The sequence below is a fragment of the Mirounga leonina genome, unplaced genomic scaffold, assembly GCF_011800145.1.
Source record: "Mirounga leonina isolate KUSES-001 unplaced genomic scaffold, KU_Mleo_1.0 Mir_200, whole genome shotgun sequence".
Lineage (NCBI taxonomy): Eukaryota > Metazoa > Chordata > Mammalia > Carnivora > Phocidae > Mirounga > Mirounga leonina.
Window position 1 is genome coordinate 22142855 of NW_023270503.1, and position 17016 is coordinate 22159870.

General features: G+C 60.8%; 1 protein-coding gene across 3 annotated transcripts; it reads left to right on the forward strand.

The window, feature by feature from the left end:
• The first annotated feature begins 1338 nt into the window (after window positions 1-1338).
• SAMD14 (sterile alpha motif domain containing 14) lies at window positions 1339-16807 on the forward strand. 3 transcript variants are annotated; one of them, XM_035026883.1, is made up of 10 exons: window positions 1339-1416; window positions 4832-4886; window positions 10462-10628; window positions 11108-11396; window positions 12171-12258; window positions 12358-12432; window positions 12543-12702; window positions 13899-14018; window positions 14103-14258; window positions 15137-16807. In XM_035026883.1, the coding sequence occupies exons 1-10, from the start codon at window positions 1408-1410 to the stop codon at window positions 15290-15292; spliced, it is 1275 nt and encodes a 424-aa protein (XP_034882774.1). In that variant the 5' UTR covers window positions 1339-1407; the 3' UTR covers window positions 15293-16807. The 3 variants fall into 3 exon arrangements, with proteins under 3 accessions (XP_034882774.1, XP_034882775.1, XP_034882773.1); XM_035026884.1 differs by lacking the exon at window positions 1339-1416 and adding an exon at window positions 13744-13827 and having other exon boundaries at window positions 4308-4886; XM_035026882.1 differs by lacking the exon at window positions 1339-1416 and having other exon boundaries at window positions 4308-4886.
• The last annotated feature ends 209 nt before the right edge of the window (window positions 16808-17016 follow it).

A 17016-nucleotide genomic window follows, 5' to 3' on the forward strand; every position in this document is an offset into this window, starting at 1 on the left:
CCCCCCCCCCCCCCCCCCCCCCCCCGGATGCCAGCCTCAAGCCAAGGCCTCCTTCTCCCTCAGTGGCCAGCAGTCCCCAGATCTGGTCAATTTCTTCCATTCTGTATCCTGAATAGTGCTCAGCTTGATCTGTGATCTTCATGCCCACTGCCCTCATCACTCATCAGCCTCACCCCTGCCTCGGGCTGCCCTCGCCAATCCACTCTCCACAGAGGAGCCAAAGAGTTCTCCCTAAAGAGCAACTCTGAGCCCCTCACTCCTCTGTTACTTTCCCCAAGGGCTCCCAGGACAGACTGCAAGCCCTCCCTCCACCCCTGCACCTTCGCAGCCTCACTCCTCTTCCTCTCTCGCCCTCCACCCCCCAGCCCCACTAACACTTCTACCCAGCCCTGGCCTGCGGGGGTAGCCAACAGAGCACCTCCACCTGGAAGGCTCCCGAGTTACCTCCACCCTCACCCACCCCCAGGCCGCTCCGGCGTCCTCCGGTGCGCTGTCTCGGCGCCGCCTTAGTGTCCTCTGGGAACCGGGGCTCGGGGCACCCGGGCTTGTGAGGGCCTCCCCACCCCCGCCCCCGACAACGCCGCGAGCCCCCGACGCCTCGGCCCGGGCGGTTCTGTTCCCCGCGGTGCCCTCAGGCCTTGGCGCACACGATTGCTCGATGGAAGCCCAAAGACTGGATGACTCGGGAGCCCGCACAGACCTCGTAGAGGAGGCGGAAGCCCAGTGGGTCCAGAGGCGGGGCCGCTCCCACCCCCCGGACTTCCGCGGCCAGACTAGTAGCGGCAAGTCGGAATCCCCTCGCCCGGCCGCCGCGCCGGGCCGCCTCCTCCCTCCCCTCCTGCCGCCTCCGCCCCCTCTCCCTCCCTCCCTCCCTCCCTCCCGCTCTTTGTCTCCCGGCGCCGGCCTCCCCGCCACGCGCCCCCCGCACCGCCCCTCCCGGGAGACCCCCGCGGACGCGACGCGACGCGTGTCGGCCTGCCCGGCGGGGGGCCTGCGGCCGGCGGGGCCCGGCGGGCGGCGGGGCGGGCGGGGAGGTGGTTCCCTCCCCCTCTCCCTCCCTCCTCCGTCGCTCACACGCACACACACAAACACGCGCACACACACGCGCGCACACACGCGTACACGCGCGCGCGCACGGAGCATCCTCCCGTCAGGGCTCTGGTCCAGCCCCGCCCGCGCCTCCCGCTCCCCGCAAACCCTCTCCTTCTCTCCCGCTCCCCCCCACATCCCCTCCGGCTCCCGGACCCTCGGCGCCCGCGCCCGCCCCTCTCCCGGGATGGAGCGGCTCGAGCCCGCCCGCAGCCCCCCGCGGCCGGGGTGACGGCCCCCCGCCCCTCCCCGCCTGGCCCGCGCCCGAGCACCATGGGCCTGGGGGGCTCCCGCGGCGCCGGACGCTGAAGATGATTGATGCTGGAGGTGAGGACCCCGACGTGGACGGGGAAGCAGAGCCGGGGTCACCCGGGCTCGCGGCGGGACCCTGAGTGGGGTCGGATAGGGCCTTTCTTCCCCATTCCTGGGGGGGCGCGCGGAGCTGGGGTGCTGGGCTGCCGGGGGAGGGGGCGGAGATAGGATTTGTGTCCCTAATCCTCTCCCTCCCGGAGAAATTAATTTTAAAAAACTGGTGTGGGGGGAGGGGGAGAGGGCTTAACTCCTTCCTGCCCGGCGCGGAGTTGGACGGCTGGACCGGAGAGAAACTAGCCGCCCGGCCCGGACTGGGAGTGCGGTAGGTGCCCCGGCCTCCGCGGCGCTGGGAGCGCGGTCCCACTCGCCCGTCGCCGCATCCCGGGCCTAGGGGAGGGGGCCCCGCTTTCTCCAGCTCCCTGCTGCCCCCCTGCCCCCAGCCTCCCCTCCTGGCCTTTCCTTCCCGGTCTTTCCCAGTTGCACTTCTGTCTTGGTCTCTTTCTCCTCTTCCCCGGCCCCTTTCCTCTTGCCTGCCCCGCCGGGCCCGCCCCTCTCCCTACAGCCGCCCCTTGGCTCTCTCCTCGCAGCCCTCCCTGGGGCCTCACTCCCGGCGGGCCGGCCGGCCCGAGGGAGCTCGGCCTCCACCACCGCTTCCCCCGCCCCACTCAGCTCTTTCCTGCTCTTTCTTCCCTCTCCCTGCAGCTCTGTGGACAGTCTCCAACCTGTCGGTCCCTGTTCCTTCTTCCCACTCCCCTCTGGGGCTTGTGCACCCTTTCTCTTTCTCCTTCCCTGGCTCTCAGGAAGCCTCCCTTACTCCCAGAGAAGAGTCAAAGGTCATAGGTGCTACTCCTCTGGGAACTGGAAGCTTTGGGAGGAAGGAGTGGCCTGGTAGGACCAGTGCCCAGACTGGGTCCAGGACAGGTTCATTTCCACCTTGTGGCAGTTCCTGGTTAAATGTGTGCCCATGAGTGTGTGGGGGGGGGGAGGGGGGGTTCCAAAGCTCAGTTTTGGTGAGAGGGGCCTGGTGACCTTTTGGATGGCCTGCGTCCCAGAGTTCCCCATGGAACAGTGTAGGATGGGCCGCCCATACACACCCCAGGGAGTTAGCGGTTGAGGGCGGAACAGAAGCCATTTGTGCTGAATCAGGATGGATTAGGCACAGGTGTGAGCTGGAAGGCCCAGCCTACCTCAGAGGATACCTGGAAGAGGACTCTAACCACAAGATGGTCTTCACCCTGGACTGGGACTTTGAATAAAGAACACATGGGATCTCCGTTCTCAGCTAATCTAAGAGAGGAGGCACCACTTCTGACCTCAGGGAGCCTCCATTCTATTGGGAGAGGCCCTTCTTATCTTCAGGGAGCCCCTAATCTGATGAGGAATACCCTTTCTTTTCCTCAGGGAGCTCCCATCTGATGCAGGGGAGATATGACCCATTTAGGGAATCAGTGAAGTATGAAAAACCCCTATTTCCCAGTGGTTGGGGAAGGGTGAATTTAGAAATTGTGTGGACAAATGGGAGGGAGAAGGGCTGTCTAGGACAAAATTCTGGAGGAGGGGGCAGCCTGGTCTTGGTCAGATGAGGCTTTGTGATTGAATGAGGGAAATTCGCTCATTCGTAGGGCAGTCTCCCTTCCAAGATGGCCCTTCAGGCAGGAAGAGAGGTTCTAGAATTTCTTTGCTACTAGCACCCAGAGTTCAAGAATGGCAAGAGAGTTCTTGGAGGGCCCACGTCCCCTGGCCCCTTCTCATGCCTCATTTCCTGCTTTCAGCCCCAAGCATCCATGGAACTTGGGGTGGAGATGGTTTAGAAGCTTCTCCCAACCCTAGACAGTAGGGCCAGGCCCCCTTCCTCTACTTTTCTCCCTTCTCCCCACAGGATCCTCTCCTCATGCGTACCCCCCAAAACTACAGATCATCCCCCAGGATAGCGCTGGAGGGCAGGAGAGAGGTGGGGGCTGAATTCTGCCTCTTATCTCCTGCACCTCAGTTTTCCCATCTGTAAAGTGGCGATACTAAGAATCTCAAGCCCATGCGGCTCAACCATGAGATGATGTGTGTGTAATATCAGGAGAGGAATGTTGGAAAAGACTCCAGCAAGCATGAGGCCTAGCCTTCCCATGCCTGTCAAATGCATGTCTAGGCCAGCGCCCTGCCCTGCTCATGGGCACCTGAGTGTTAGCAGTCATTGGAGATCATGTCCCAGCCGTGCGGTGTGCCCCTGCTGCTGAGCTTCCCCCCCCCCCCGTCCCCTTGGCCAGTATTCCCCTTCCCCTCTAACCCCCAGGCTTTGGCTTAGGGCCACTGCCATCCTGCACCTGCTAGGAAGCCTGCCCGAACTGTTTCAGCTGCGTACGTCCCGCTTCCCCACCTGCCTCCCTTCTTGCTTCCCACCAAAAAGCAAAACCAAACCCCTACCCATCACACTTCCTGCCGGAACGTACTTGCATCACAGAGATTTGGCTGTCCACTGTTGTGCTGTGGGTACTCCTCATACCCTTCTGCATCTGTGAGTCTGTCTGGAACTGTGAGAACTGCGAGTTTGTCAAGAACAGGGGCCTTGCTGATGGTGCCAGCTTCCTGAACAGCTCATGTTCGGGAAGGCAGGTGGTGAGCACACCAGTGATGGGGGGTGGAGGGCAGGCAGGACTGGGGAAGACGGGTGGGTGGATAGTATGAACTGATGGATGCAGAGATGGGAGGATGGATGGATGGATGGATGGATGAATGGATGGATGGATGGATGGGCAAGTGGGTGGATGGCTAAATAGGTGGGTAGGTAGATGGATGGATGGATGGATGGATGGATGGATGGATGGATGGATGGGCAAGTGGGTGGATGGCTAAATAGGTGGGTAGGTAGATGGATGGATGGAAGGATGGATGGATGCAAGGACCTGGATTCTGCTCCTGATTTTGCCATTGGCTTGTTATGTGACCTTAAGCCAGTCATTCTCCCCTCTGTTTCTTTATTTGGAAAATGAGAGGATTGGATTTAATAATCTCTCAAGATTTCTCCCAGGGTTGCTGTTGGACAGTTTATGATGATCATTTTGAGGGAATGCTGATGATGGAAAGGCCCCAGACATTGAAGTGTGTGTGTGTGTCGGGGGGGAGTTCAGTGAGCCATGTGAATGCACACAGCAAATCAGCTTGGACCAAAATCCCAGGACTCAGCCTCTGTCTACACCCTGGATTTGCTTCTGCCCCTACTCTTTTACTTCTGCCTCCTGCCCCATTCCCACCGTCTGGGGTATGGTTCAGACAATTTCTTTTCCAAGGGGCTGGAGGAAGAGTTCTAAGGGAAGGTGAGGGGCCAGAAGGCCAGGAGCAGGCAGCCAGGGGTAGCTCCCTTGTTTCCCTCCACCAACCTGAACCTCTTATCCATGGTCTCTCTCTCTCTCTCTCTGCCCTCCTCCGTTCTCCTCAGCTCTCTTGCGTCATGGCTTCTTCAAAGCTACGAGAACCTGCGGATGAGGTTTTTGGTAAGTTCTGTTTGCTCTAACTCTAAAGCCACCGGCACTGGGGGGTTCCCCCGGGACTCCGGTGTGTGTCTTTGTGTGGGTGTGTGGGTGTGTGTGTATTGTGGCCTGGCAGCCTGAGTCTCTGTCATGACACTCTATGCCAATGACAACCACAACGATCAGGGTCTCCATTTAGGAAGCGCTGTCTCACTAGGCTGACACCCCCATCCCACAATGTCGCTTATGCCCCACAATAAGGCCACGAGGTGTGCCCATTGTATGGACAAGGAGCCCAGGGCGCAGAGTGCCGGAGTGACTCGCTTTAAAGATCACGTGGCAGGTCAGTGGCAGAGCTGGGACTAGAAGTCCGGACTGGGCGGCTGTACCCCTGAATCCCAGCCCAGGTGACAGCCATTGCCTCCACATCGCATGGTAATGGCCCTCAGCCTGCATGGTGTGCGTGGAAATCAAATGCCCAGAACACAGAGCCTCAGTGCCCCCAGGCCCGCCCCAGCTCCGTACACCCCGGGGTGCATGCACACGCCTGCCTGCACCATCATGTACCCCCTGCGGTCTTTCTGTTGGGCGGTGTGGGGAAAGCCCCCCCTGACAGGGCAGAGTGCCCAGCATGCACCGGGGTGGAAGGCTGGTTCCCAGCTGGATTTGGTGGAGGAGTCAGGAAGCAAGGGACGGGGAGGCTCCTGAGGACCATGGAGGGAGAGGGGAAGACAGCAGCCGTCGCCCGAAGCCCGTGGCATGTGCGCAGCCCTCGGGACTCTCTCGTTGGTGTGCCTAGCCTCAAGGGGCTCCCGGCTTCTCCTTGTCTCTCCCTTCCCTCCCCTCCCCTCCTCCCTCTCCCCAGCTCACCCCCTTCTCCCCTGTGCGGCCATATGCCTCTGCAAAGCCAGGAAGTGCTGCCTCCCGGCTCCTGGGAACGCTGTTTTTTCCCAGCCTCCCTGGGGCCCATGGAATGGAGGGTTTGCCTCCGGGACTCCTCCAGCCTCCACTGCCTCTGGGCCTCAGACTCTAGGGTCTCACCATCTGCACCCAGGCCTGGCCTCACGGAAGTGAGCTCCTCTCCTAGGCTTCTGGGCCTCCATTCCCACTCCCAACCCCAATTCTTCCTGTGTTCCTTCTCCTGGACCTGCTGAGGACCTGCTGAGGTAGCTGGCTGCCTTGCCTGCTTCCTGATGTGAAAGGCAATGAAATATTCATGACTCCCCACTGCCCAGGGCTTGGGAGAGAAAGACAGAGCGACAGACCCTCACAGAGATGGAGGGAGGCCAGGGAGCCAAGTAGAGCAGGAACCAGAGGGGAGGCAGGCCCCACCTTGCCTCGAAAATACCTCAGCCCCCTAGGAGTTCCTTTGCTGCCTAGACCCTCCAAGGTAAGCCGCCCTGAAGTCCTGATGTGGCCCAGAGTCAGGAGAAGGGCCCTTCTCCCTGGCCCTGGGGGGCTGGGCACCCGCCGAGGGCTGGAGGTGGAGAGGGTGTTCCACAGCTCCCGGCCCCACCGCCCAGAACAGCGAGAACACTAGTCTGGGAGCCAGGAGGCCTGGATGCTGTCCTTCACTCCCTCTCCACCCCTGGCCAAACCTTTCCTCTCCGAGCCTCAGTTTCCCCACCTGTAAAATGCGGGGTTGGACTCACAAGTCACCCCCATCTCTGCCTCAGAGGAGGTGCGGCAGGCTTGATGGTTACACACTGAGCCTCAGGAGCCAGACTGCCTATAACCCTGGCCCCTCTCTTCGGTGGGCAGATGCCCTGGGGCGGATTAAGGCTGCCCTGGGGATTCCTGGAGTCTCTTCCTCCTAGGGTTGTGGGGAGTTTAAATGAGCTAGTAATTGTGAAGCACTTAGAACGGGTGCCTAGCACAGTGAGAGCTCAGTAAGTATTAGCAATTATTGTTCTGTGGTTCGGTCCTCAATCCTTGCTGCTCGCAGATAATGCTTGGAGATGCTGTGTCGCGTCATTGGGGAGCCGGGGACGGAGGAGGGCTCCCTCCCTCAGCTCAGCGACAGGGCCTGGAAACACCAGAAGCAAAGCAGGGGCAGTGAAGGAGCTAGAGGAGCGGTGTCAGGCTGGGGTCCCAAATAGCGGTCCTTTGACAGGACCTCTCCCCTCGCCAAGGCCCCACCGCTGCCCCAGGACATGTGCAACAGGCTCTGTGGCGGTCCACCCTCCCCTGCCCCCGGGGGCCAGGCCAGTCCCCTCCCCTTGCAGGCTCCACTGGCCCACACCATCCCTTCTCCTTAGAAAGCTCCTTCTTGTTCTTCCTACAGCCTTGGCTCTCTCCTCAGCCTGGCTGCCTCATCTAAAAGAGAGCCCCCAGCCCCTGCCCGTCTCTTTCTTCCCCTCCACAAATACCACGGAGCCCCTTCCGTGTGCCAGGCTCTGTGTGAGGCCCCAGGGAGACAGTCCCTGCCCTTGTGGGGCCTGAGTGCCAGGGCGGGGCAAGCAGGGGACCGACCCTGGGGCACACAGGACCCATGATGAGGAACATGTCCTGGGGAGGAGTGCTCCTCAGAGGGGCGCGCGGTATGGATGTGACAGAGTGTGGGCATTAGCACTGCCCTGTGCCTTGAGGCCATCTCTGCCTGGCTGTGCCCAGGCTTGGGGCAGGGCCTGGTGAAGACCTGAGTAAGGCAGCTCAGTCCGAGGGAGAGGAGAGGCCACATTCCAGGGCTGGGAGGAAGGCAAATCAACAGAACGGTGTGTGCGGTTTTTTTGGTCATTAAAATCATATTTACTAAGCACCTACTATGTGCCAGACACCACCCTGGGTTAGAGCAGTGAACAAAATAGAGGAATGTCTGCCCTCACGGAGCTGACATTCTAACGAGTGGAGAGACAACAAACTAAGTAAGTAAAATATACAGCATGCCAGAGAACGACACGTGACGTAGGGAAAAACCAGGTCAGGGTTCTGGGGGGAAACTGTACATTGAGTGGTCAGTAAGGTCCTCAGGGGTAGAAAGCATTTAAGCAAAGGCCTGAAGGAGGCAAAGGACAGAACCCTGCAGAGATCTGTGGCAAGAGCCTTGCAGGAAAAGGGAAGAGGAAGTGCAAAGGCCCTGAGGTACAGTGAGGCTTGTGTGACGAAGAGCCAGGAGGCTAGGATGGCCCGAGAGGAGGGAGCAAGAGGGGGAGAAGTAGAAGCTCAGAGAGGTAAGGGGAGCACAGACTGAGTCTGGAAGGCCCCTGGGAGAACTTGGCACTTACTCTGTGTGAGATGGAAGTCCCTGGAGGGTTCTGAGCAGAGCAGTGACAAGGGCTGACATGTTTCATCAGGATCACTCTGGCTGCTGCGGTGTTGAAAATAGACTGTAAGTGGGAAAGGGAGGAAAAGGGAAGACCAGCCAGGAGGCTTTTGTAATAATTGAGGCAGGAGGTGATAGTGATCTAGACCAGGGAGGCTGTGTGTCCCCCTCTCCTCTCTCCTCCCCTGCCTTCCCCTCCTCTCCCCTCCCCTCCTCTCCTCTTCTCCCTTGCTCCTCTGCTTTCTGTCCTCTCCCTCTCCGTGTGTAGGCACGGCTGGGCGCGCGTGCACACACACACACACACACAGAGAAACAGCAATTTTATTGCGGGAAGGAGGAGTACAGGGACGGGCCTAATGCATTCCACCGTGCATTCTGCTACTGTCACTCTGTGGTCATTGGGTCGTGGCCAGCCGTCCATCTCTCCCCACTCCTGTTCCCCGGGATTATTTTGAACCGAATCCAAGACATCGTACCACTTCACCATCAATATCTCAGTATGTCTACATACATTTCGAAGGTAGAGCTAATAGGAATTGTGGCTAGATGACTGTGGAGGGTGGGAGGGAAAGAGAGTCAAGGGTGACTCCAGCGCTTGGCCTGAGCCGCGGGTGACATGGAGCGGCCAGTCACAGCTGGACACGGACGCCGAAGCTGCCCATGGCACATCCAAGGGGAGGGGGCCGGGAGGTGGCCGGACTCTTGAGCCAGCGGCTGGGGCTGGGGCTGGGGCTGGGGGTGAACCATAGCTCGGGGCTGTCTGCATTGGGTGGACAATGGGGCCTTTCATAGAGCCGAGGAGCAAAGGGGAAGCCGGCCTGAAGCAAGGTGGTGGGTTCATCCCAATAGATATTTTGGGGACCCGGGTGCCTTTGAGACGGCAAGTTCCCTGATGGGTGCTGAGGTGCCCGGGCTTGGAATTCAGGGAGGGCTCAGGGCTGAACCAATAGGTGATAGTGAAGCCAGGCCAGCAACTGGGGTGGGTGGCTTAAGGGGTATCTGCCCACAAGAATAAGAGGAACAGGCAAGGCAGGGCCGGCATGAGGGGTGAGATGGCAGAACCCCAAGATCACGGGGCGGGGGGAGTGGGGAACAGAGGTCTTAACCCATTCTGAGGTCTGGGAAGAGCCTCTTCTGTATGGAGACCCCAAGCTTGGGGGACTTCATTCCCCGGGGGGAGCAAGGAGGAAGAGAAACTAGGAGCAGCAGGGTTTGTGCACGATCCATTGGGTTTGCCTACTCTTCTTCCATGTCTCCATCCCACTTCAACCCAGCCCCACACCACTGACCCCAGGAGGGGAGAGGCAGGCCGCGCGGGGACTGGGGTTTTCCTGATGCTGCTGCTATGTTCCCGTCAGCAGGGCTGGGTCTGAGGGCAGCCCTGGGCATGGCACAGCAAGCCAGGGTCCCAGCGCGGCCAGTCTCTGGACACACTAGTCCGGCTCAGAGCCAGCCCGGACCGCCGCTAGCTGGTGGCTGCAGGCAAGAGACTGAACCTCTCTGAGCCTTAGCTGGCGCAGCTATAAAATGCGTAAAATGTGCATAATAGCTGTCCCCAGCTCCCTGGGGTGTTTTGAGTAGATGAGGTGCTGTATGAACATTCTGGCACATAGTAGGCGCTTCTTTTTAAAGATTTTATTTTTTTATTTGACAGAGAGAGAGAGACAGCGAGAGCAGGAACACAAGCAGGGGGAGTAGGAGAGGGAGAAGCAGGCTTCCCGCTGAGCAGGGAGCCCGATGCAGGGCTCGATGCAGGGCTCGATGCAGGGCTCGATGCAGGGCTCGATGCAGGGCTCGATCCCAGGACCCTGGGATCACGACCTGAACCAAAGGCAGACGCTTAACGACTGAGCCACCCAGGCGCCCTAGTAGGCGCTTCTTAAATGGTAGCTCTTATTACCATGATGGGTCTGGTCTCATCCCCAGCCCTCCTCTCCACAGACCTACCCTCCAGGTGCCTGGAAGGGCCCCCCCTCTCCCCCGCTGCACCACTCCCCTGCGCTTCCCTACTTCCCAGCATTGCATATAGCAGCTCACCAGCCTCCTCTCTTGTAAACTCCCACCCAGACCTTAGACCAGCTGTGGTGCCTCCTCCCCTGACCCATCCAAACAGGACATCCTGTGCTCCTGCGTGCCTGTCAGAGACCCCACCACACTGCTGTGTTTCCCGCCTCTGAGACTGTGAGGGACCCCGTTCTCCATCTCATCTGTACCCCCAGCGCGGGGCACTCAGAAACGTTTGCCGAATGTCTGGGGTGTGAGTGCGGGAGCCCTGAGGTGCTCACAGGCCTGCTGTCCTCACGTGTCTGGTCTCTGCCCCCTTCACCTGGTTCACAGACCTGGACTTGGCTGTGCCAGAGACCGTCAGACTGGACAGCAGTTTACACAAGGCCCGCGCCCAACTACTGGCCAAGGGCCGGAGACACCGGCCCTCCCGCTCCAGGCTTCGGGACAGCGCCAGCTCTGCAGAGGATGGTGAAGGCTCCGACGGGCCCGGAGGCAAGGTTGGGGCAACCCACCCAATCACGCATACCCTACCCACCCTCTCCGCCCCGGACAATCCCCCCAAACCCTTTTCCTGGGAAACCACACTCCCAGACTTCTGCCATAGTCATGCCAACAAGGATTACCTGCATTCACTCTGGCTTGGGTGAAACTTTTAAGGGAGGCATTATTATTCCCATCTTACACGTGGGGAAACTGAGGCTCCGAGAGGTTCAGTAACAAGGTCACCCAGTTAGGAAGTGAGGGACGTGGGATTCAACCCCAGCCTCCGTGGCTGAAGGCCCCCCAACCCCCACCTCTCACTGCCCAGCCACCCCCAGGGGCCCGAGGACAACCCTTCCTTCCAGGTCCCCCAAGGACCCGAGGCCGGGCTCCTCCCTCCGGGGACTCCCTGGCAGTTTGCAGGGTGAAAGCAACTCCCAGCCGCTCAGGGAAGCGGGGAAGAGGGTTGCCAGTGAGCGGCCGGCCCCTCCCCCAGGTGACCGACGGCTGCGGGAGCCCCCTGCACCGGCTGCGCTCGCCTCTGCACTCGGGCCCCGGGTCCCCGGCGGGGGGCTCTTTCTGCCTGGAGCCTCCGGGGTTGCGGCGCAGCCTGGACGAAGACGAGCCCCCGCCCTCGCCGCTCACACGCTACCGGCCCCTGCACAACGCCGCCTCGCACGAGGGCCTGGCCGCCGCGTCCTGCTCGCCGCCGCGCTCCGCGCCCTCCTCGGACAGCTCGCCCAGCTTCGTGCGCCGCCACCCGCGCGCTGAGCCCCACAGCGAAGGTGAGCGGCCGTCGGCGCGGCGCCCCCTGCCGGCGAGCGCCGGGACTGCAGCGGTCCCTGCCAGTCACCCGCCCCCGAAGGGGAGGGCTGGACCAAGTGCGGCAGGGCCGCTGGGGACGAGGGGACGAGGGGGCGGGGGGGGGGACACACTGCGGCTCCCGCCGTCGCTTACTGAGCGCTTACTATGTACCAGACACTGTTGGGCACTGGGACTCACAAGTAAGGAAACAGAGGCAGTCTTTGCCTTCACGAGGCTTGCAGTTTTGGGGAGAAACCATCTAATAATTCCTCATAGTTTAAGGGAGAAGTGATCAAATCATCCCTTAATTAAATGTATCGTTACAAGTCGTAATAAGTGCTCTGTGAGAGACGTGCACGGTTGAGTCAGCGGTGGGGGGATACATAGTGGGGGGTAAAGACCTGGTGGGGAGCCTCCGGTAAGGCTTCTCTGAGGAAGTGACACGTGAGCCAAGATTGGAAGGCTGGTTAGAAGTCAGGATAAAATGAACAGTGAGTAGTAGCAGTGCCTACTTTTTCATGGTTTGCATAAAGCTTTCATAAATATTCCATGAAATAGGCAGGTGCTCGTGTGGGTCAGGTGTTATCCCCATATTTGAGATGAGGAAGCTCAGAGAAGTAGAGTGATTTGTCCAAAGTCACACAGCTAGTGACGGGCACCTGAGCCAACTGGCCTGCTTCTAAGTCGAAAGAGGCAGCGGAAGGAGGCAGGCAAGCCACCACACGGGCTACTTCCTTCCCTCTCTTCCCCGAAAGATGACAGCCGGGATGCCAGCCCGCCTGAGCCTGCCAGCCCCACCATCGGCCTGGATAAGAAGACTCGCCGAAAGTTCCTGGACCTGGGGTGAGTGGAGAAGGGGCCAGAAGCAAAGGCTTGGAGCTTTGGGGTGCAGGGTAGCACAGTGGGCAGCACTGCCCCACTCCCCCCTGCCCTCCCTCACAGGGTCACCTTACGCCGAGCGTCCACTAGCAAGAGCCGGAAGGACAAGGGCAGCAACCGCTTGTCCATGGGCAGCAGGTAAGCCGTCCGCACTGTGCCTCAGCCCCCCACGGCTTCTGCCCGGAGTTCCCCTGGGGCCCCGGCCCTCCCCGTGGTGCCCACGCCCATGCTGGCTGCTCTCTCCACAGGGAGTCAGTGGAGGGGTCCGGCAGGTCAGGGGGCTCCCCGTTCCTGCCCTTTTCCTGGTTCACAGACAGCGGCAAGGGCTCGGCGTCCTCTGGCAGCACCACCTCGCCCGCCTGCTCCCCTAAACACGAGGGCTTCAGCCCTAAGAAGTCAGCTTCTCAGGTGAGCCAATGGCCTCCCTGCCCCTGTACTGGCCCCAGACTCAGGTGACATGAGGGGGTGGCACTTCCCCCTGGCTGGCTCTGGGATCCAGGCACTCCTGGAGTCCATTTGTCTATCCATGGAGCCATTTAGTGATTCATTAGTTCATCCATTCTCTGAGTTCATTCATTCACTTGTTCACTCATTCATATTCTGAGTAGTTCCTCCATTGAGTCATTCACTACATTCAACACACCGAATGCTAGTCCCCCCTGCCCCCCGCCGTTATCCACCCAGCCTGAGGCCTCCTCCGTGCACCCTAACTCTTCTGCCTGGCTCCCCATGTCCTGAATCAGCCCCTGGACTACCTGTGTGGTGGGGTGAGGCTTGGAGGGAACTGGGATGAAGGGCGCACAAACTAGCTAGTGCTCAGGAAGTGGGGAGAAGTGGGGGACAGAAGCGGCCATGAGTGTCTGCCCCCGCTCACGCCGCATCCTATACAAGGATCCAAGTTCTACTTGTGCTTTCCTCTCACAAAGCGCGGGCACGTTTAGCCCAGTTGTCCAGATGAACGAATGAAGGCCCAGAGAGAAGGGACTTGCCACGTGGGTTTGCTGCCAGGCTCCATGCTGGCTCTGTGGTTGTTCCTTATGTGCTACTGGGGCAGAGGAGATCGGAAAGCTGCGAATTCAGGGGAGAAAGAGTTCCATCTGACTTGGGACTTCCTGATTTCCTCTCTCCCTGCACAGACTCCCTCCGTCTCGTCCTTCCCTCGTGCTGGGCCCTGGGATAGCATGGTGAACAGACAGCCCAGGGCCTCTTAGAGCTTATGATCTCTGCCCAGGCACTTAGAAGCCAGACTACTAGAGGCTATGATGGGAGGCACAAAGGGAGGACCCCTGACCTAGGCTCGGGGAATCCTGGTCAGCTGCCTGCAGGAAGGGACACCTAATCTGAGACCTCCGCCATTCCTGCTAACATTCTGCCTCGCTTCTAGCCCCACGACCTCCTAGAAGCCTTCCATCCTGATGCCTCCCATGAGTCACCACGTCCTGTGTGCCTGCCCAGCTCCTGGTTCACGCACAGGAGGCACTGAGCAACTCCTGGTGCTTAGTTCCCAACTTCAGCTCCATTCAAATGGGAGCAGTGGGTTGGGGAGACTCCCTTGGGCTTGGGGGTGAGCTCTCTCCTCAGCGGCTCGCACCCCTCCTCTCTAGGAATCCACCCTGAGTGATGACTCCACACCTCCTAGCAGCAGCCCCAAGATCCCAAGTGGGCCCCGGCAGGAGACCAAATGCTCCTACCCCTACCACACACTGTCCCAGTCTTCGGATGAGGTAAGCAAGCCCTGCCCTCTGAGTGTTGGGGGTGCAGGCCACGGGCCATGTCTTCCCCCTCACCGTCCTTGGTCTCCACCCCAGTTCCTGGATGAGCCTCTCCCCACTGTCCACCACTGGACCAGCCAGCAGGTGGGCCAGTGGCTACACAGCCTCAGCCTGGAGCAGTATGCCGCCGAGTTCGCCGCGCGGCAGGTGGATGGGCGCCGGCTCCTGCAGCTGGATGGAAGCAAACTGAAGGTGGGTCAGAGGAGGAGAGCTGTGACCCAGCCAGAGCCCAAGGCAACCTTCCAGGATTGGGATCCCCCCCCGCCCCGATCTTTCATTGCCTCTAAGACCACCACCCTGACCTCTGACCTCTGGGCAAGGTCCCCAGCCTGATCTTTGCACTCTAGCATGGGTCCCCCGTCGGACTCGAAACTCGAGCCCCATCCTTCAGTTTGACCTTCAAGCCCCAGCCCAAGTCTCCAGGTTAACATTGAACTAGGACCATCACATCACCTGGCTCTTGATTCTGAGTCTCCTGCTGTCATAGGAAACCAGGCCTCTCCTTAATCATCTTGCCTAATTCTCAGTCTTAGAGGCTGCTGGTAGTCAGGGGAGGTCAGGGCCGGGGGGGGGGGGGGGCGGGGGTGCTCGGATCTTTGTGCTGGGAGGTTTCTGACCTGTTCCCCACCCTGCAGTACATTGTTTAGGCAAGAGGTGCTGAGGAGAGGCTCCCAGGAAGTCTGTGGAGTGGGGAGGGGCCTCGGCCACTGTCTAGCAGTGTAACCTTGGGCAAGTCACTCCCTATCTGTGGGCCTCGGGGGGCTGGGCAGGATCGTGCCAAGGCTGAACTCCTGAGTGGAGGAATGGGAGCCGAGGATTGCCGGGGGTGGGGGCAGGGGGCAAAAGGTCTCGTACCCTCCATCAGCATCTTTCCCAAACGCTCCCATTCAGAATTCTGGCCCTGAGCGTTCTGATCCCCGGGCCAGTCTGGGAGGTGGAGGCCACATTTCTGGGAGGACTGGCCGAGCTCCAGGCAGGGTGCACCTGGGGCACAGAGAACCGGGGGCCGGGGTTGGCCAGGGCCCGAGTGCTTCTGGGGCTCTTTCCCTCACCCTTGAATTCCTCCCCAGAGCCTGGGGCTCAGCAACTCGCATGACCGGACGCTAGTGAAGCGGAAGGTAAAGGAGCTGGCAGCAGCCGCTGAGAAGGAGCGCAAGGCCCAGGAGAAGGCCGCACGGCAGCGTGAGAAGCTCCGGCGCAGGGAGCAGGAGGCCAAGAAGAGCTAGGGGATGGCGGGGGGGCAGGCACCGGCTCCCGGGCGCTGCTGGCCGCCGGGCTCGGTGGGCACAGGCCTCAGCGGGCAGGCGGGGCCTGGGCGCCAAGCTTGGGCTGGCCTGGCCCCACACTCTCGGGGGGTACATGCCCTCTCTCACCCTGTCACTGTCTGGACCCAGATCCCCCAGAAAGGGAGACCCCAGGAGAGGGCCCAGGAATAAATCCAGTTTTAAGGACTTGTTTGGCACAGAATTCCTAGGGGAGCTGGCAGGTTATGGGCAGAGGACAGAGAGGCCAGGGCCGAAGCAAGTCTGGGAACCCTGAGGCACCTGGGTCAGTCCGACCCTCTGCCCTCAGGCCACGGCGGTGCTGGCCGGCAGTGAGCTAGGACACCTGCTGGCCTGCCTGCCTTCTAGAGGCTCTGAGATGGGGCCTGGGTCCTAGGGCTTAGAGAGGTAGGAAGCATCTCGGCAGGAGCGGGTGGACAGAGTTGCTGCTCTCCAGCTCCCCAAGGGGGCTGTGTGCTGGGAGAGCTGGCTTCCGCTCCCAAGGGAGGCTGGTAGGCGCTGCAGCAACCTGCACTCAGGGTAGACTCCCAGTCCGCACTCAGCGGGAGAGCAGAGAGAGCCGCATGGGTATCCCAGGCGATCTTTGCCAGGACTTCCGGAGCAGGAAGGAATGGTGAAAACGTCCTTCGCCTTCCCCTTCCCTGCCCTGTGGGTCCCAATGGTGAGATGACATCCATACAGGTCTGCCCCTCCTGGGGCCCACTCAAGGCCTGGTCTTTGACCTGCTAACACAGGGCCCGCTTCCTGTTGCTCCCTCGGAGGACAGCAGAGCCCTCTCTGGGGACAGAGCAGACTTGGGAGCTGGGGTGGGGGGGTGACAGAGGACCCCCCCCACCAATGCCTAGGTGGCACTGAACAGGTGAATCCTCGCCCCAGCCAGGTAGAGAGGCAAAATCTGGCAGTTCCCCTGGAATCTACTGGAAGGGTTCATCAGCCTTCCCCCATCTGCTCGGGTCCCTGTCGGGGCCTCAGCGGGTTCCAGAACCGGCAGACCGTGCAGGCTCTGGTTCGCTGGGCCCCAAGGAAGGGTGCGCCAGGCCCCTGGGTGGGGGTGGGATCTGTCCCAGTAGCCCAGGGATGACATCGATCCTTGTAAGGAGGGAGCGTTCAGGTGCAGCGCGGGCCGGCAGCTTCCGGAGGACTGGCCAGTGACCAGTGCGGGCTGGGGGCCCTCTGATTAGAAGTCCCTCTCCACCTCCAGCTGCCTGGAGTGGCGGACAGGACCCAGTGCGTGCCAGCTCCCCTCGTTCCTGCTCGGGGGTTTTGGCTTCAAGGCCACCCCTGCTCTGGCCGCGACCCCGTCCCTGGGACTCAGCCCTGCATCCCCCGCTGCTGTCCGTGCAGGGAGAGGAGCTCCGCGGAAACGAGACTTGGGGGCCCCCGGCACCATCGGGGCCTGTCGGAGGGGCTGGTGGGGAGGGTGGAAGGCACCCAGGCCTTTGACACTCTCAGGAGCTATGGGGGCACCCACCTGCATGTGAAGGGGGGTGGTACTCAATTATTTCAATAAACACTTATGATGTGCCAGTGACCTCTGTGTGCCCCCACTGGGAGGCTGGGCCCTGAGTGCGGGGGTGCACGTCTGGCCCCAGCAGCCGCCCTATCAGGTGTTCAGGAAGGGATGGCTCTGCCTGGTGGTGTGCTCGTGGAACACCCTGAGTCACGCC